The following is a 19,528-nucleotide window of genomic DNA, read 5'->3' on the forward strand; positions in this document are numbered from 1 at the left end:
TGGTTTGATGTGCCATATCATCTGCTTTTGTTGCTCCACTGTGTTTTCTAAGGTCCAAGGTTAATGCAGCTCTACACCAGGACGTTTTTTGAAATTTCTACTTTAGAAACGGCTTCTATTTCTCGCAGCTGAACAACAGGATAAACTATGACAATGATCACCTCAGGAACACCTCATGTGCTTTATTTAGTGTTAAATGCTAATAATGCGAGTTTAAATGTTATTTTACATGACATTTATTGCCATACTACTGAAAGCAGCAGTCGACAGTTCACTCTTAGACCTTGAAAATAAAATTAACAGTTTTAAATTGAACTGTAACTCAGTGCAAGCCAATACATATCAGTTATTCAGCATGTACATTTAACATCGTTAAAGAGGTTTAATATGTATTGATTAGATTGGAAACTTTACCCTTTCATTAGAGTGCTGGGAGTGCTCATATATTCTGTGCTTCCAAATGGTATTTAACCACTTAAACTCTAGTGCTATTTTGGGATTTCCGCCTGGATTTTGCCTACCTAAATTTAAAAGCTTCCCAAATGCACATGCAGAGGTGTAAATGCAAAAATTTGGTATCATTTTAAAGAAAACCCTTTGAATTTTCATAAAACACTATTGAAAGTGTTTAAAATAACTGTATATGTTGTCTGTGTTATAATAAACACCTAAAAAAATAGGCGCTTTTTGTATTTTTTTTATAAACTCAAATTTGAAAGTGTACCTTTTAGGTTCTTTGTGGTCTAGCTTGCTGTAATTAATTTTGGTGGTTCCTGCACGTCTGTAATCATAAGAAAAAAGAAAAATGTCTCTACCATAATCTATGCAAAAGTTATTGTCATTAAGCACAATTCAGTTCTCCATTCAAAATGGGCTGCATGTTAGCATCACCACTAAGTTGATCAATAACACAAACGAACATACCTTTTATAAGCTGCTTCACGGATAGGTTTCAAATTCCTGGTGTGATTTTGTGGATTCAGATGTGTCCTTCTGTCTGAAAAGCAATTTTGAAGGTAAATGTTGTGAATCCATTTTGTTTGTTGTTGTTAGCATAGAGCACAGAAAACTAGCAAACTGGAATAATAGCTGACATGTGCGTTTTTGTACTCCCAGAATCCTCAGCCTGCCTCTGACGTCACGACACCTATGACGTCACCTTTTCAGCCAATCAGCTGCTAACATAAAACTGGTTCCCTTGATAAAATCCCCATAGGATTTTCCCATAGACTTTACAAAGATTGCAAATAATAAGCTATGCTCAAACACGTTACACTTACACGTTTTGTCAAACTGGATAAACCTCAAATGACTATATAACTTAAAAATATTCACTGTAATTCACTCTACTGTAATTTTATGATTTCAAAGAGTGTAGTGTATTTGCATAGTCCAGACTGGCTTATTACAGGTGAGATTTTACCCATATTTTCATTCATATTTGTCCAGTACACAAACATTTTTGAAAAAACACCCCTAAACTTTTCTTCCTGAATCCACTTCCATTCTCCAAATGGATTTTACCATTTCATTTGATAAATGGGGTGGTTCTTGACAATTGTAAACTTAAAAGGATAGTTCACCCAAAAATAAAGAATAAATGGAAGTAAAGGAGGGGGGTTAATTAGGGGAATAAAGTAAAATAGGTGAATCAGAATCAATATTCATTACATGACAAGATTAATATCTTATTATTTACAAATGAAGCTGAAAAATGTTTGAGTTTTAGGTTGTCCAGTCTTGTGGAGAACGAAGTTATTGTCAGTTAACTTAAATTCACTCAAATTGTTACACTGCTAATGTTTTGAAACAAAAGATGAATTAATCAGTCAGACAATCATGACATGTTGCTAAAAGTGAATAACCTCAAGAGCACTGTTTAACATTTCACAGTTTTGTCCGATTTTATAAAAAGTGAGCCAAAAAAAGACTACTGAAACTGATGGTGTAGAATTTATTTCTGTAGAAAACTCAACCTTAAAACATTTCCATTCACACACATAAAAGAGAAAAAGACAAAAGTTGCATTTGCCTCAGGATGTAACAGGATGTAAGAAAATACTCTGGTAATTCTTTAAATGTTTCAGGGATTCATGAAACATTGTTTGTAACATGTTTTTGGTCTTGCAGTTTGCTATGATGACAATTATATTAAGTTGTATGAAGTGTTCAGTGGTTTTCATGAAATACACAAGTAACGTCTCAAAACGGAGGTATTTTGGAGTGTAAGATTAGCCGGGAAATGCAAACGAAACACACAAAGTCAAAATTCAACCATAAATAAATAACTCAAATAAAATAAAAACGCTTGATTGGATCTATGCATAGTCATGGTTTGAACAATCAGTGGATATCCTGACCACATCATGATTATTTAGGCAGAAAGGCACAACAACAAATGCAATGCATAGATTGAACATTCACTCCTTGCTCAGACACACGTCCCATACTGACACTAAAAAGAAATTGCGATAAAGTGATCATTCCACTTCAGATAATGCACAGGGCCGTCTGAATTCTTGACCTCTTTCGTGTATCCATTTGTTCGATACTGGAGGAAAAGAAGTCGAAATATAGAAAACAAGTAAAAAATTAGTTTGATGCTAATTGGTTAGCATTCCACTTTGTAGACAACTAACTAAATCAATCCTCACCCCATTTGTTGCCCACTAATACTGGACATGCAGCATGTCTTGTGCTGTAATCTCCTTCTCCACTAGCAAAAAGGTTATACCAGAATACAGCTGTACCCTGAAAGAGAACAATAAGAGAGTTAATATTAAAATGATCAAAATAGTTCATAGATAAAGAAAAACGAGACCTCGTTATATATCAGGGTTTCTGCAGCTTTCACCATATTAAATTTAAGACCATTATGAAGGAAATTTTAGACTTATGCAGGGTTAAATGCGAAGGATTTTTTCTGAATATCCCAATTGGAAAATATTTTTACTTGCCCTATCAAAGAATGATTATAATTGAATACATTTAATAATAAAAAATATAGATCACGTCAGTATCCTCAGCAGTAAATAAACGGAGAACTTTTAAACAAATGTTACTGTAAGAAAAGTAATAAAAACATGATGGTAAATAGAGTTAAAATGCTTGTTTTAAATAAAAAGTTACTGCGATTGGGATTGTTGGTGATTGAGTGTTAATGGCCAGATTGGGAAGCTATACGTGAACAAAAGAAAATTAAAACCTGTTAAAGAAGTTAAGACCTACAACACAATATTTCAGTAGATTTGAGACTTTTTAAGGCCTAAAATTGAGCTTTTGAGATTTAAGACTTTAAGACCCCACGTATACCCGTGCATTTTACCTTTTTAGGCCACACTGCTGCTCCTACATCAGGGAAGACTGTAGCGCCCCCTGCTGAAACGTCACTCATCTGCAACCCAATAAAAGTTATCAGAACAATGAATTTCTATTTTTATTTGACATATTGTTGGAAGAATTTGAAGTATGTTTAATTTTAAAACCAGACATGTAGTGGATCTAAATGAGAAAAACTAAAATGACTGTATGTGAGAGACATGTTACTCACGTAAAAGAGCCAAGTGGCAATTCTGTTTCCTGTACCCAGTTCTTTAAAGGCATCTGGTTCATCTTTCTATATGTACAGTATAAAAGCACAAGGTGACATAATAAGTAAACAAAATTAAATCAAATAAAACACAAGCTAAACCAGTGAAAAGTTTAGGGAGGGCACATTTTTTGTCTATTTGTTTAAATGTTATTTAATTCTTATGAAAGCTGCATTTATTTATTTACAATATACAGGGAAAAAAGTAGTATGGTGAAATGTTAATACAATTTAAAACATTAGCAAAGATGAAATTCCAACTGCTATTACTACAGCATTAATGAGACATTTTAAGAAATCATTCTAAATCTATCATATAAAATACTATCAATGTATATTATATTATTATGTAATATTATAAATATTTAAAAAGAAAATCATCAAGTTTTTAAATTTAACGCAACCAAAATTATTTGTATCTAAACCTTTGAACGTTTAATTTTTATATACACATTTGATTAATACTTTAATAACGGTTTATTAACACTGCTGATTCAAAGTATATACATTTTATTAATCACTGAATAAAGGACACAGTAACTCACCCTTCCAAAGTCAAAATGAGGTTCGTACTGACCACCAACACCATAATTTGCAACCTGAGATGAAAACATTGAATATGACAAACTTATTTAACAGATCATCATTACAACTTGTGGATTGGTCATCAGACTAAAAGCATCTGATTGGCTGGTTTACCTGCAGCTCTTCTGCTGTGTCCATTTCCAGACCTGTTACATCCTCAATACGCTGGTTAATCCTTTCAATGGTAGAATGTTCATATCCAGACAGCCAAGCGCTAAAATGAGAGAGAAACAGAGTGGTGATTGTGGAAAAGTGAAACAAATAACTGCAAAAGCATTTGATATCATTTGACATAAATCCCATGCTACAACATGCACATGAATCAGGCATTTTCACTTCATTAGACAATTTGGAATATGAACCAAAACAAGTATCGTAATTAGGTAATATGAACGTGAAAATGTCTGATTGTGATTAAAGGTGGACAGGCTGATGAGTGGAAAGACGAATTAAAAGGTGAAAATTGACAGCGGTCAGCAAAAAGAAGCTTACAGTAGATGGGTTCATAGAGAATATGAGGAAAGAAATTTGAGGAAAGAAATTCAGCAACACTGATCTCATTGAAAGTGTGTATGTTTGAGATAGAGAGGGAGAGAGAGATAGAGAGACCCCTAAGCTATTGGAAACACCAAACTGAATTAAAACATTCATGCGAAAAAATTTTGTTTCCTCACATACAATGTTTTCACTAAAGTCACTGCTAACTGACATCTCCAGGTTTTTACAATTATATGAATGGCATTTAGTATACTCTATTTTTTCTAGAAGTTTGGGTTTGTCATTTTAATTATTTGAAAGAGTTGTTTTTCTGCTCAGCAACTCTGTGTTTGCTCAAATATACAGTAAAAACTATTTTTTATATATTTTATGGTGGCATATTACTGCTATATACAAAAAACAAGATAACAGGAACAAAAACAGCATTGTAAAACGTTAGTTCAAATATTTGGAGAATAAAGTCTGCAGTCAAAGAAAATGGGCTATATGCACATAGACTTTTAATTTTCATCCAGGCAGCCCGAAGGCTTCTGGTGAACTGTCTTTCCATTACAAAATTGTCACGTTAAAGATCTGATTTCTTTAAAAATCAGCGATCTTCACTGCCTGATAGATATTCCATATAAAATGGGTCTCAGATCGGTTAACAAGCACTGCATTAAATTCCATTTCCCCCCGCCATGTCTTTAAAATATGACAGTTTATTTTACCCCAGTATTTTCAATGGAATTTGTGTACTAGCCTGTTGCTACAGATGGGCGCTAGTGGTTACAACGGTCTTTCATCTCGTTTTATGTTTGAACAACTAAATAATTGCTTAAGTCTATTTAACTGAATGTTTTGTAATTACATTACAACATCGAGATGTAAAAACAACCTTGTGAAATTGAAAAGTCACAAACTTTCGCCAGAAGTTTTTCGTTGGCTTTAAAACTCTAGCTGTGCATTGAGCCCATAGTGTCAATATGAATATTTGCAGAAAGTTAACATTTCATTATGTCTTATTTTCATTATTCTTGTTTAACAAAATATCCTGGTTTTAAGCTTATATTGCTATCTCTTTTTTTCTCATAATTTTGACATTATTTTCAAGATATTTAGAATGTAATCTCATATTGTTACAACTTTATTCTTTTATTTTTATCATTATATTATATTATGTTATGTTATATTATATTATTTTATATTATATTTTATATTATATTATATTATATTATATTATATTATATTATATTATATTATATTATATTATATTATATTATATTATATTATATTATTTTATATTATATTATATTATTTCATATTATATTATGTTATTTTATATTATGTTATGTTATGTTATATTATATTATATTATATTATATTATATTATATTATATTATATTATATTATATTATATTATGTTATTTTATATTATGTTATGTTATGTTATATTATATTATATTATATTATATTATATTATATTATATTATATTATATTATATTATATTATATTATTTTATATTATGTTATGTTATGTTATATTATATTATATTATTTTATATTATATTATATTATATTATATTATATTATATTATATTATTTTATATTATGTTATGTTATGTTATGTTATATTATATTATATTATATTATATTATATTATATTATATTATATTATATTATATTATATTATATTATTTTATATTATGTTATGTTATGTTATATTATATTATATTATTTTATATTATATTATATTATATTATATTATATTATATTATATTATATTATATTATGTTATGTTATGTTATATTATATTATATTATTTTATATTATATTATATTATATTATATTATATTATATTATTTTATATTATATTATGTTATATTATATTATGTTATATTATATTATGTTATATTATTTTATATTATATTATTTTATATTATATTATATTATATTATATTATATTATATTATATTATATTATATTATATTATTTTATATTATGTTATGTTATGTTATATTATATTATATTATATTATATTATTTTATATTATATTATATTATATTATTTTATATTATATTATATTATTTTATATTATATTATATTATGTTATATTATATTATGTTATATTATGTTATATTATATTATATTATATTATATTATATTATGTTATATTATGTTATGTTATGTTATATTATGTTATGTTATATTATATTATTTTATATTATATTTTATATTATATTATATTATATTATATTATATTATATTATATTATATTATATTATATTATATTATATTATATTATTTTATATTATATTATATTATTTCATATTATATTATGTTATTTTATATTATGTTATGTTATGTTATATTATATTATATTATATTATATTATATTATATTATATTATATTATATTATGTTATTTTATATTATGTTATGTTATGTTATATTATATTATATTATATTATATTATATTATATTATATTATATTATATTATTTTATATTATGTTATGTTATGTTATATTATATTATATTATTTTATATTATATTATATTATATTATATTATATTATATTATATTATATTATTTTATATTATGTTATGTTATGTTATGTTATATTATATTATATTATATTATATTATATTATATTATATTATATTATATTATATTATTTTATATTATGTTATGTTATGTTATATTATATTATATTATTTTATATTATATTATATTATATTATATTATATTATATTATATTATGTTATGTTATGTTATATTATATTATATTATATTATATTATATTATATTATATTATATTATTTTATATTATATTATGTTATATTATATTATGTTATATTATATTATATTATATTATTTTATATTATATTATATTATATTATATTATATTATATTATATTATATTATATTATATTATATTATTTTATATTATGTTATGTTATGTTATATTATATTATATTATATTATATTATTTTATATTATATTATATTATATTATTTTATATTATATTATATTATTTTATATTATATTATATTATGTTATATTATATTATGTTATATTATGTTATATTATATTATATTATATTATATTATGTTATATTATGTTATGTTATGTTATATTATGTTATGTTATTTTATATTATTTTATATTATATTATATTATATTATATTATATTATATTATATTATTTTATATTATATTATATTATATTATGTTATGTTATTTTATATTATATTATATTATATTATATTATATTATATTATATTATGTTATTTTATGTTATGTTATGTTATGTTATGTTATGTTATGTTATGTTATGTTATGTTATGTTATGTTATGTTATGTTATGTTATGTTATGTTATGTTATGTTATGTTATATTATATTATATTATATTATATTATATTATTTTATATTATGTTATGTTATATTATATTATATTATATTATATTATATTATATTATATTATATTATTTTATATTATATTATGTTATGTTATTTTATATTATGTTATGTTATATTATATTATATTATATTATATTATTTTATATTATGTTATGTTATGTTATATTATATTATATTATATTATATTATATTATTTTATATTATATTATATTATATTATATTATATTATATTATATTATGTTATGTTATTTTATATTATGTTATGTTATATTATATTATATTATATTATATTATATTATATTATTTTATATTATATTATGTTATGTTATATTATATTATGTTATATTATATTATGTTATATTATATTATATTATATTATTTTATATTATATTATATTATGTTATATTATATTATATTATGTTATGTTATATTATATTATATTATATTATATTATATTATATTATATTATATTATATTATGTTATATTATGTTATGTTATATTATATTATTTTATATTATATTATATTATATTATGTTATATTATATATACAGTTTTTCATGTAATGGCAAAGCAGAATTTTCAGCATTTTTACATAATATAATGATTACTTATTACTATCAATGCTGAAATCATTAGCATGCTTAATATTTTCTATACGCAAGCTCTTATGATACATTTTACATTATGAATACATTCAATCACTTTTAAAGAATTTAATATTCAATTAAATGCATCTTAATTTCTATTTCACTTTTTACAATTTTGATCTGAATAAAAGATATAATAAAACACATTGACCTAAAACCTTAAATAAAGTGTACTGCATACACAATTCCTTTTAATTTATGTATTCTCAACTAACTTTTAGACGTCTTAAGCTCACAAGGTGACACAATAATAGCTTTTGGTGTGAGAGGAGGCCTGAACTTTCTAGAGACACCACCCAGTCTGTCCTCAAACATACACTCATAATGACTAGGAGAAGTTAAACCGCTCTGCTGTGGGTGGAAATGAGAGTGAGACAACCCAACTAAGTATAGAACTATTTTCAAAAGTTATTTAGCGCACAGACTCAAACGGCTGATCATGTGGAAACTAAAACCCAAGCACTGTTCTGTAGCTATTACTTATTAAACTATTTATTTATCAATACTTCAGATATAAATATTAAGAGAACTGTGGCAGAAGAAAGACTCCAACATCTGTGGCTTGCAAAAAAAAGTGGGTCAGCAAGCTTTCAGCTAAAAGTGAATGTTGGATTCCTGGGCTTGATCCAGTATGAATATTAGCACACAGTATGAATCTACATTTCACAGAGGGCTCTCTTTAGATGATGATAATGGTGGTGGTTTTGGATTGGATGTTTTTGAATTTTGCCTTTTTGATCCCTTACCTCTTGGAGACTCTGTACTGGGCAGTGGTGAGTTTTCCCGTAATGGGATCGTGCACAGTGGCTCGCTTTAGCTATTCAGCATTACACACGGCAAAAACAAAGACGGCAGAGGATGGAAGAGGAGCAAGAACAACACACAAAAGACATGGACGGAGGAAGTGCAGAGAGAAAGGGGAAAAAGAGAGAAGAGAAAGGTCACTTTACTGTCATTTTCTGAACTGAAGCCATGTAATAAACAGGGACAGAAACGATGGACAATTTGAAATTAGGATTGACTCCACAAATTCTTGAATAACAAAATGCTAAACTTTCTAATTGTAATTTCAACAGTGGTGGATGAAGTACAGGAGTCAAGTACTTGTGCAGATCATTTGCTCAGAGTCAATGAATCAGAGAGTCGTTAACTACAGACTTGCCCCAAATGAATCATTTTAATCAGTGAATTGTTGAGAGAAACTCGGGCTGCATTCCAGTCTAATTTTTTTATGCTCTTCACTTGATAACTTCTCTCCATCTCGTTCCATTGGATGTGCATTATTGATTACATTACACAAGTGTCCATTAATGGTGGAACTTCTGAATGAGTTTAAATGGAATGCCCTAAACCCTTGAGCACTTTGGAACTAAACTGTTCAGCATTCTGAGACATTTGGTGCTGGAGTGGCCATATGAAGCTGACTCGCTCCCTCTGTCAAAATCGAGGGTATGTCCGTGATATGCAAGCTTCCTTCTTTGACTTGATGAAGTGGAACGCACTTTAAAATGGTGGCGGGGTGTCCCCCAAGGTAAAATTGATAAGGGAAGATGTCAAGTGTGAGTCTAAAATTGGGGTGGAACGCAGTCTCGCTTTGACTGGATCACTTGAATCAGTGAGTCGTTAACTGGGGAGTAAAACAGTTTTCTATTCAGATAGGCTTATCCCTAATTCCTTCAAAGGATTTACTCTCCGGAGTGACACCTTTAAAGGGATTAATGCTAGCGGATGATCCCTTTCGAATCCTACACAGTGTGCAACAAAAAACTAATTCCCTGCTCAAAGAATCAAGGGGGCCTGAAGTGAACATCAGTTGTACTTCTTGAAATCCTTAATTCCGGAGGGCCCTTTGAAGTAGCCAGTTCTGAGCACTTTGGTTTGGAACACTTCAATATGGTTGTTTTAATATTAGATGGTGCATTCCAAACCATTGTTCTCCCCAGATCATTTGAATCAGTGAATCATTATCTAGAGACTCACTCTGGGGTGCGTTGTCGAAAAACCATGGTTAGCCAACTAAAGGTGCAAGTTATGTCGTTACAAACATAGTTCGTTGGTTTGGCTTTTCCCGAATCCATTGATCCAACGAACATTTGCAAACTGCGTCACAAACTTGTACACTTGCAACTACACCTCTAGAGCTGTAGTTAGAAGCATAGTTCCTGGCTATGTTCTATTCCCAGTTATCACCCCCTATGCCCTATTCGTTTCGAACATTCTAAGATTTAAACTTGGAATGATTGTTTTAAAAAAGCATTAAAGTCATCACTTTACGGTGTCATTTGCTTTCAAAGTGGTTTTACAGTTCAGTTTTAGCGATCTTGAAGTTTACAATTGCGCTCCCTTCGCAGTGCACTTTGAAAACATTGATGCAATTTTGAAAACAGTCATGGTTCATGACAAAAGCTATAGGTGACCTATTATTTAAAAGCGAATTTACTTTTCGTCTCCAAAGCTTGTGAAAACAGAAATATATAGCATACGTTAATGCTTTTAATTTATTGTAGGTTATTTATTAAGTATCAGTACTGTATATGAAATGGTTTGCATGTCATATACAGTGGTTTCTGCAGTCGTTTGCATATCAAATTGTAGAAGTAGACTTTTCAAAAAATAAACAAACAACATCCTACTTAATAATAATAATCATCAACTTCATCATCATTAATATTATTATTGAAGTAGGATTTTTTTTCATTTCCCATAAATAATAAATATTAAATTAAATTTCTTAATTAATAACCTCATTATTTATTTATTTAGTTATATCATTTATATATGATATTAGAATACGTGTCAGCTTTTATAAGTGATTTTATGTTTTAGAATAGAATATGTAATATTCTCAATAATATTTGTAAAGAAAACATAGGCCCTATATGTGCCATTTATATATATTTTAATTAATATGGAAACCAAGTGCATGTTTTAACAAAACTAACATTGGATTTTTTTAAGCGTGTGTGTGTGTGTCTGTGTGTGTGTGTGTGTGTGTAAAACAATATAATTTGCACAAAGAAAATATGGGGTTCTTCTCTAACGAACTTGTTACTCCACCCCGTTTAGAGCATCATTGTGGGTGTTTTACTAACGTGCTTCAAACGATGGATCTGCGACAGAAACTATGAATTTTGGTAAACACTCATCACTACATTGTTCTTTTCCTAAACGATGCATCATACTATGATAGTTCAGCTGTGAGTTACGTCTTTGTTTGGGAAACGCACCCCTGATCGGTTCATTTGAACCAGCAAGTTCATTAGGATCGACGGAAACGACTTAACTGTATACAATTGGCTTGTTCACATCATAACAAGGAACAGCATATTTGCATGAAATGTATTAAAGTAAAAGATGATGCAATAAATGTCCACCACTGAATTTCCAATCACTCTGTCCCTGTTCAAGTCGTCTGAACAGACAACATGACAACTTCAAGAAAAAGTAAAAACTAGAGCATTTCTTACTCTTTCTTTCTAAATCTTATCCACCACCCTATGACACACAGTCATAAGGCCGGACGGACAACTCCTCAGCATGAAAGCAATGTCTTTTTGAATGCGTGTTTACCAAGTTAGTCACAGACAGTGCCTGTCAACATGACATATAACACATTCCATTCTATAATGTATTTTGTTAATACTTTCAAAACTCAATATGCACTTTCATATATCTCTTTAGTTTGAATGTCGTATTACAAATTTGACAACCAATTAATTCAACAGTGTTTTGCAGCGCTTTTTATAGTTTCTGCCAAGGAGTTTTCAGATTTGTAGCAGTCAGTCAGGACACGACAGCTCATTTTATTGGCTGTATTCTATAGCACTCATTTCCTTACCTCTTGCTGATCCTGTAGGGGGCGGTCTCGAGCACGCCCGTGATGGGATTGGATATAGTAGCCCTACGGAGCTGAGGAGCCACATAAGCATTACACTCAGGCTCCTGTACACCACCTCCAACCCCTCACTTCAGCTGCATTCACATCCTATCAGAAATATCTTTAACACAAGTTTCCTTATTGGAATTTGGACATGGACGGCACTTCAAGTTGTATTTACTACTTGAAAAATATAAGATGATTTTGAGGAAGGTGGGTCAAAAACAGGGCACAAAGATTGCTATTGTTAATGCCAATTGTTTCCCCACGATAGCTATTATTTAAGCGGTGCAATTAGCTTGTATTGACTGAAACGTACAGCCTATATATAGATAGCATGGTGAATGATAAAATAGTTGTCAATTAATTGTAATATTCATTTTTGGCTTCATTGAGATTTCCCAAGAAAAAAAAGGGACAAATAAGGGGGTAAAGCACTTTTTAAGAGGAAACAGGATATTTCAGATACATGTGAATGCAGCATTTTATTTACCACATTTGTTTTTCTGCTCACCGACAATGCATTTGCTCAAATATACAGTAAAAACTTTTTTAATATTTAAAATATACATAATATTACACATAATAATAATAATAATAATAATAATAATAAAACTAGTGTAATTTTAAAAAAAAACTAACAAAAAAAACTATAAATATATGAAGAGTTCAGATGCAAAAGCCGCTAAACGCCACTTCTGCCAAAAATGAGATAATGACATTGAGTGAATGCTTTAGGCACGTAGTACATGTTCAACAAACATTTTTGCTTCAAATCATCTAAATCCCAGTGTCAGCCCGTTCAGAAATAACTGTTTGTTTCCAAAAGCCTCCAAACGCGACTTGCCTTTGACAGCAAAAGCCGATATGTCCTGAGAACCAATCAGAAGGCGCAAATCGAATCATATGTTTTCAACGTAACGGCTGATACGTCGGCTTTTATGAGGAGACAGTTTTATTCCATTTTCAATTTAGATTTTAAAAAATGGAGTTAATAAACTGCATGAGCCTGTCCAACAGTCAGTGAATGTCAAATGAAAACATCCCTTACCAAAAAAAAACTGTGCATTATAAGAAAAAGAAAACACACTGTACAGTCGGAAGTGTATTCATAATGTTTTTTTGCACAGTGACGCTACTGTGAAGGAGTCTGATTTATTATACATAAACAGCAACTGTGCTTCACGAACGAAGAAATTAAGATGCTGTTCTTTTATCCCACATTGATGCTATGAGGATAAACAAGAGACGAAAAAGAGACCAAGAGTTGAGTATGGTGAGAATGAATGAGAGCTTCTAAAAGTGTCTGGGAGACATCCCCTTTCTGCCCAGTATGCCTACCTTGTGTTTTATTTGCTAATGTAAGCTATTTTTATACATTATTTTTATACAACTATACATTATTTTTATTAATTCAATACATTTTATTACTTTTTTATTAATGGACAATGCAGAGATATTGATGTTTCACAAAGTTTTTACACTACATTATTTGAATCTAACAAGCTTATTTTACAATGTTTACATTGTTCTACTTAAATCAAATCTAAATCTCAAATATCAGAAATGACAACAATGTTAAGATGTAATTAATGTCTATTTTCTGTTGTTGATTAATACACTTACTTGACAGATTTCATTAATTTATTTTTCTTATACTCCCTGCTTTATCAGGGGTTACCACTGCAGAATGAACCGCCATTTACTTGACAGGTTTATGTATTTTTAATTTTAGGTGGTTTGTGTAATGCGTTTTATGCTTGTTAAAGTAATTTCTAATTGCAGCTTTAGTGATTTTTCAACTAAATACACCATCTTGTCACAATATGTGGAGGTTTTTGCAGAAAAGGCACAAGTGGGTTTAGCTGGTTGAAAAAAAAAAAAGTGGATCTACCTTGTTAAAAACTAATGAATTTTCTAAAGTGACATTTCTGAAAAAAAGTGATTTTATTTACTAGCTAATAACCTTTTCATTATCTATAAAATGAAACGTCTGAATCTAATCAGAGGAGCCTGATAGAAAATACTCATTTACAAAAAAAGAGGTCTGATGGATTTAGAGGGTTTTGCATCTGAACTCTTCATATATTAAATATATTATACAAAGAAATAGCTTCAGACTAAAAGAAAACTACAATCAAATCTACAAAAGTAGATACTAAAATCATTATCTGACACTGTCTGACATAATTCAAATAAAAACTAAACTGCTAGCATGAAAAAAACAACAATTAAATAAACTAATTCTAACAAGAAACGTTAAAAGAATGACAAGTGAATACTCCACAAAGCACAATGTATATTCTGAATCTGAACTCACTCTGGGTTTTGCCATCTCCTTCACGGTCTCGATCTCACTATCAGAGATGATTTCATGATAACGGACGATCCACGGCCGGTCCCACTCATCTTCCTGCTTCACCGGAGCCAAAAGCAGACGTGGATGACGGTTATTGTTGGAGTAACGGCAAAACAGGCGGCTTTGTCTACGAGGCGTCTGGAAGAAAAAAATTATAATAAAAAAAAATACCAAATATGCAGAGAGTAAAAAGTAGGGGGAAATAAAGTATCTCTCTGCTCACCAGTTTTATTCCCTCTCCTCTGCACAGCATTTCATATTTCTTCCTTTCTGGCAAAGGATCTTTGGAGCGCTCCCTTTGAGCATCACGCTTGTCCAGCACTCTTTTTTTATCTTCCTCTTTTTTCTCATCCTCAGCTTTTCTCTGCTTCTCCAGCTGGAACTCAAAGTACTTTAGGTTCCCATTGGCCCTGTGGTGATTGGGGTCTGAAATTTACACACACAAAGGCATTTTTACATTAGGAAAATATAGTTTAGTGTCATCACTAGTCATCACTTCTCTGTGTTTATGGTGTTAGGAATGCACTGTTTTGGTTTGTTTTTGCCTGTTGTAGGTTGGGGTGTGACTTGGCGCACCTGATGCTCGTCATCGCCCTTATATAAACACAGTGCGAGAGTCAGTGAGGCAGCTGTTCAGTCATTGTTTGGGCAGTTGGCCAGAGCTGCACTCCAATTTGGGCTTTATGTTATGTTTTGCATTCACGCACTAGCACTGACGACACTTACCGCATCCAGTCACTTGCCTTTCACACTGATTGAACAAACGGTTACTGATGTTTTGATTATGTTCATTTTAATTGTGTTTTAATAAATATTATGTTTGACTTTATTTCGCGGTGTCGTCTCCCTTAATGTTACATCTTTGAGCCAGGTGTAACATAAGCCAGGTGTAACAATGGCTTATTAAGCTATACAAGTTATCCCATTCATTTCTTAAATTTGTCTTTGAATTCTATATTTTATTTATATAGATTTATGGGTGGCACAGCAAGAAGGTTGCTGGTTCGAGTCCTGGCTGGACCAGTTGGCCTCCCCAATCAAACTCCCCTGTGGAGTTTGCCTCCCCGTGTTCCCGCGGGTTTCCTCTGGGTGCTCCAGTTTCCCCCCCCAGTCCAAAGGCACGTGGTGTAGGTGACAGTATATGTTAGTGTGTGACATAGCATATTAGTGTGTATGTGTGTTTCCCAGTGCTGGGTTGCAGCTGGAAGGGCAATTCCTGCATAAAACATATGCTGGAATAGTTGGTGGTTCATTCCACTGATAAATAAGGGACTAAGCCGAAAGAAAATGAATGAATGAATGAATGAATAAGTTTCAATACATTTTTAAACTAGATTTTAACCTTTAGTTTTAGTGAACTATTAGAACCCTGTCTAAAATAAAAAAGTAAAACAACAATAGTAAGTAAAAAAACTAAAAAACTAAAAATATTTAAGCAAAAGTCCAAAAAAAAAAATATATCAAAAACACCAAAAATCTCAAACACTTAACTTGAATAAAATCAGTTTGAGATTTTTTTTTGTTCTGTTGTAGACAAGAAAAGATATTTTGAAGAATGTTGGAAACCTGTAACATTTGACATTATAGTAGGATAAACAAATACTATGGTTAAAGGTTTCCAACATTCTACAAAATACCTTCTTTTGTGTTCAACAGAATAAAAAAACCCTCAAACTGGAGGGTTTGGAACAAATCAAGAGCGAGTAAATGATTTTCATGTTTGGGTGAACTATCTCTTTAACTGTCTTAGTATATGATTTTGGTGTCAGGGTGGCTGGTTCGAGTCTCGGCTGGGTCAGTTGGCATTTCTGTGTTGAGTTTGCATGTTCTCCCCATGTTCGCGTGGGTTTTTTCCGGGTGCTCCAGTTTACCCCACAGTCCAAACACATTGTCCATAGTGTATATGTGTGAATGAGATTGTATAGGTGTTTCCCAAAGATGGGTTACAGCTGGAAAGGCTTCCGCTGCGTAAAAGTTATCCTGGATAAGTTGGTGGTTCATTCCGCTGTGGCAACCCCTGATTAATAAATGGAGTGAGCCGAAAAGAAAATGAATGAATGAACGAGTATATGATTATAATTAGTTTATACCGAGCTTCAGCATCCTCTTGGTGAGTTCGAGGGCTCGGTCTAGTTCCCCCTGCTGGTAGATGGCATAACTCAGGTAGTCCATGACTGTGACCTTGTCTATAGGTGATTCCTCTCCTTCATCCAGCTGTGAGAGAGCCTGAGCCATCCAGAGCTCAGTGTGATAGTAATCCGCATCAGAGTATGCAATCTTCCCCAGCTCATAGCAGTCCTCCACCGTCATCCGGCTCTTGTGCACAACACCTGACGTCACAAACAGCCTCTATTAAAACGGTCATACGTTCACAAGATTTGCTTGAACTGTCTGCACATTATGGACAAATGGATTAACTTCCTAAATACTCATCTGCCACTAAAGATACACATTTAAATGGGTTTAACGTTACTAAACACATTCAGAAAAAAAACAATTTAATATTGTCGAATTTTTGAAGAAATAAGTGTTTTTTTTAGATATGAAGATTATTTTCTTATTTTTTTACATTTATCCTTTATTTTACCAGGAATAGTAAAACAAAAAGTTTCACATTTAAAAACAAATACAAACATAAAAGACACAAACTAAATTGTGCTGTGTTCTCAGACACAAACGAAAAGAAAAAAGTAAAAGAATCAATCATAACAAGTACATGTTCCCTTTAGTGTAGACCATAAGAGCCTTTTTATTGAATCAGTCTGGTGTACAAAATATTTTATCCAAATATAACAACATTCTTCAGCACACCTCCTTCAAAAAATAACATTAGAATTACCATTTTTTTACTTTGTTAAAATAAAACTCATTGTACTACAGCACCCTGACAAAAGAGTTCTGAGCATTTCTACATTAAATGGCCATAATGATCAAATTGACATGCATTTAAGCAACTCTCCGCTATCAAAACAAATTCTATCTGATAGCAAAAACATAACTTTACTTCAGAGATGCATTTAAAAATAACATTTTCACTGAGATGAAAAAAATTTGATGTCGGGAGTCTATGGAGATTTTTATGTTGTTTGGTTCATCCAACAACATTACTAACATTACATTACTGATGGTGTCTGATTTCTGTCTTCAAATCCATCCCAGAAAGGATCAATGTTTATCCTTTTTCTCATTACTTTATTCATACGAGTATTTGAATCAGTATTTAATCTTGAAATGATTTCGACTAATGAATGAAGTTAACACATTCCTTAATAAAAGAATGTTCAGCGCATTTGCCTGTCTCTTTGTAAATATTTTCAGGAGACACCAAACCAGGTCAGAGGAGACCTCGAGCGGAAATGAAGGGCTTGATGATTGTTTTCCTATGTGTATTGCTATGTGTTAATGCTGTCTAAAGTGATTTTAATATTATTACTATGTGTTAATTCTGTTTAAAGTGATTTTCCTTTCATTCAAAATAGACTTTGTGTAGTGAGAATATAGCAGCCTGAATGTAGATCATTCCGGTTATTAAGCAGTTTTAATACAGACTGTACAGACTCTACAGATTGTACTTTGAGTGTGTGTGTGTTCTATTCGATTGTGGATCCTTTCACAGGTCTGGGGTCAGCTCTAAACAGCCTAGTAGATGTCTGATGTTTGTATGCTTGAGATATTGAGATATTGTTGTACGCACGCACCTACGTGGAAATTGTCTAAGTCTATCTGTGCTTTAACCAATCAGGTTAAAACACATACATGTTTGACACATTGACGTTATGTGAGAATATAATTGTTGTTAATTTGTGATTGTATGCAGAGCGACCTATGAACTCATTGCGAGTGTTGAAGCTGGCTTCTGCTGATAAAAGTGCAAACTATCCTCAACTTTATTTATTTGAATCTCTGACTCCGGATCTTCTGCATCTGACAGACTGGTCATCTTTGGGTTCAAACTGTATTTATCCCTATATTACACATTAGCGGTTACAGTGAGCTGGCAAATATGGCAACTGCTGCAGTCACACAGTGGGTGAAAACGTGCAGCTAGAAAGCGTTTAAAAGATTGTCTTCCTGCATCACTAGGAGAGATTAATGTTTCACTTTTATCACATGCTTGCAGGAAACATTTCACATTTTCTGAGTTTGAACAAACAGATTACATTTTAGTTCACAATTTAATTACTGTGCTAAGCGCTATACAAATAAACTTGAATGGAATTGAACTGATTAAAATTAAGTCCCGATTAAATCTGATTGCCCCTTTTAAAACACATAAAGCTTCTATGTGTAAACAACTAGATAAATTAATTAATTAATGGTGTTTTTTAACAAATGCCACAGACTTCTGTAAGAAATGGGTTATTTTTTTGTTTTTCTCCTGTTGCGCTCAACGAACGACCAAATGAACAAAGGGTCTTGTGACCTTAAGATTACCTTCACACCTTTCTCCAAATTTCAGAATGTAAAACATTGACCATCAAGCATGACCAAATGAGGTAGAATATTGACTCTATGATAATCATGCTGAACCTACAAACCTCAAATTTGTGCTTTGCAATCAGAAATAATGTG

General features: G+C 30.5%; 1 protein-coding gene across 1 annotated transcript; it reads right to left on the minus strand.

Annotated features, from left to right (window-relative positions):
• Positions 1-1,940: 1,940 nt before the first annotated feature.
• On the minus strand, positions 1,941-17,305 carry LOC130220198 (prolyl 4-hydroxylase subunit alpha-1-like; the record flags this gene model as incomplete). Its single annotated transcript, XM_056452574.1, has 10 exons — positions 1,941-2,551; positions 2,655-2,751; positions 3,326-3,394; positions 3,551-3,616; positions 4,135-4,188; positions 4,289-4,388; positions 12,559-12,629; positions 14,918-15,094; positions 15,180-15,382; positions 17,047-17,305. Coding segments are annotated over 10 exons (1,167 nt in total), but the record flags the coding sequence as incomplete, so codon positions are not given.
• Positions 17,306-19,528: the final 2,223 nt, after the last annotated feature.

The sequence above is a fragment of the Danio aesculapii genome, unplaced genomic scaffold, assembly GCF_903798145.1.
Source record: "Danio aesculapii unplaced genomic scaffold, fDanAes4.1, whole genome shotgun sequence".
NCBI classification, from domain to species: Eukaryota; Metazoa; Chordata; class Actinopteri; order Cypriniformes; family Danionidae; genus Danio; species Danio aesculapii.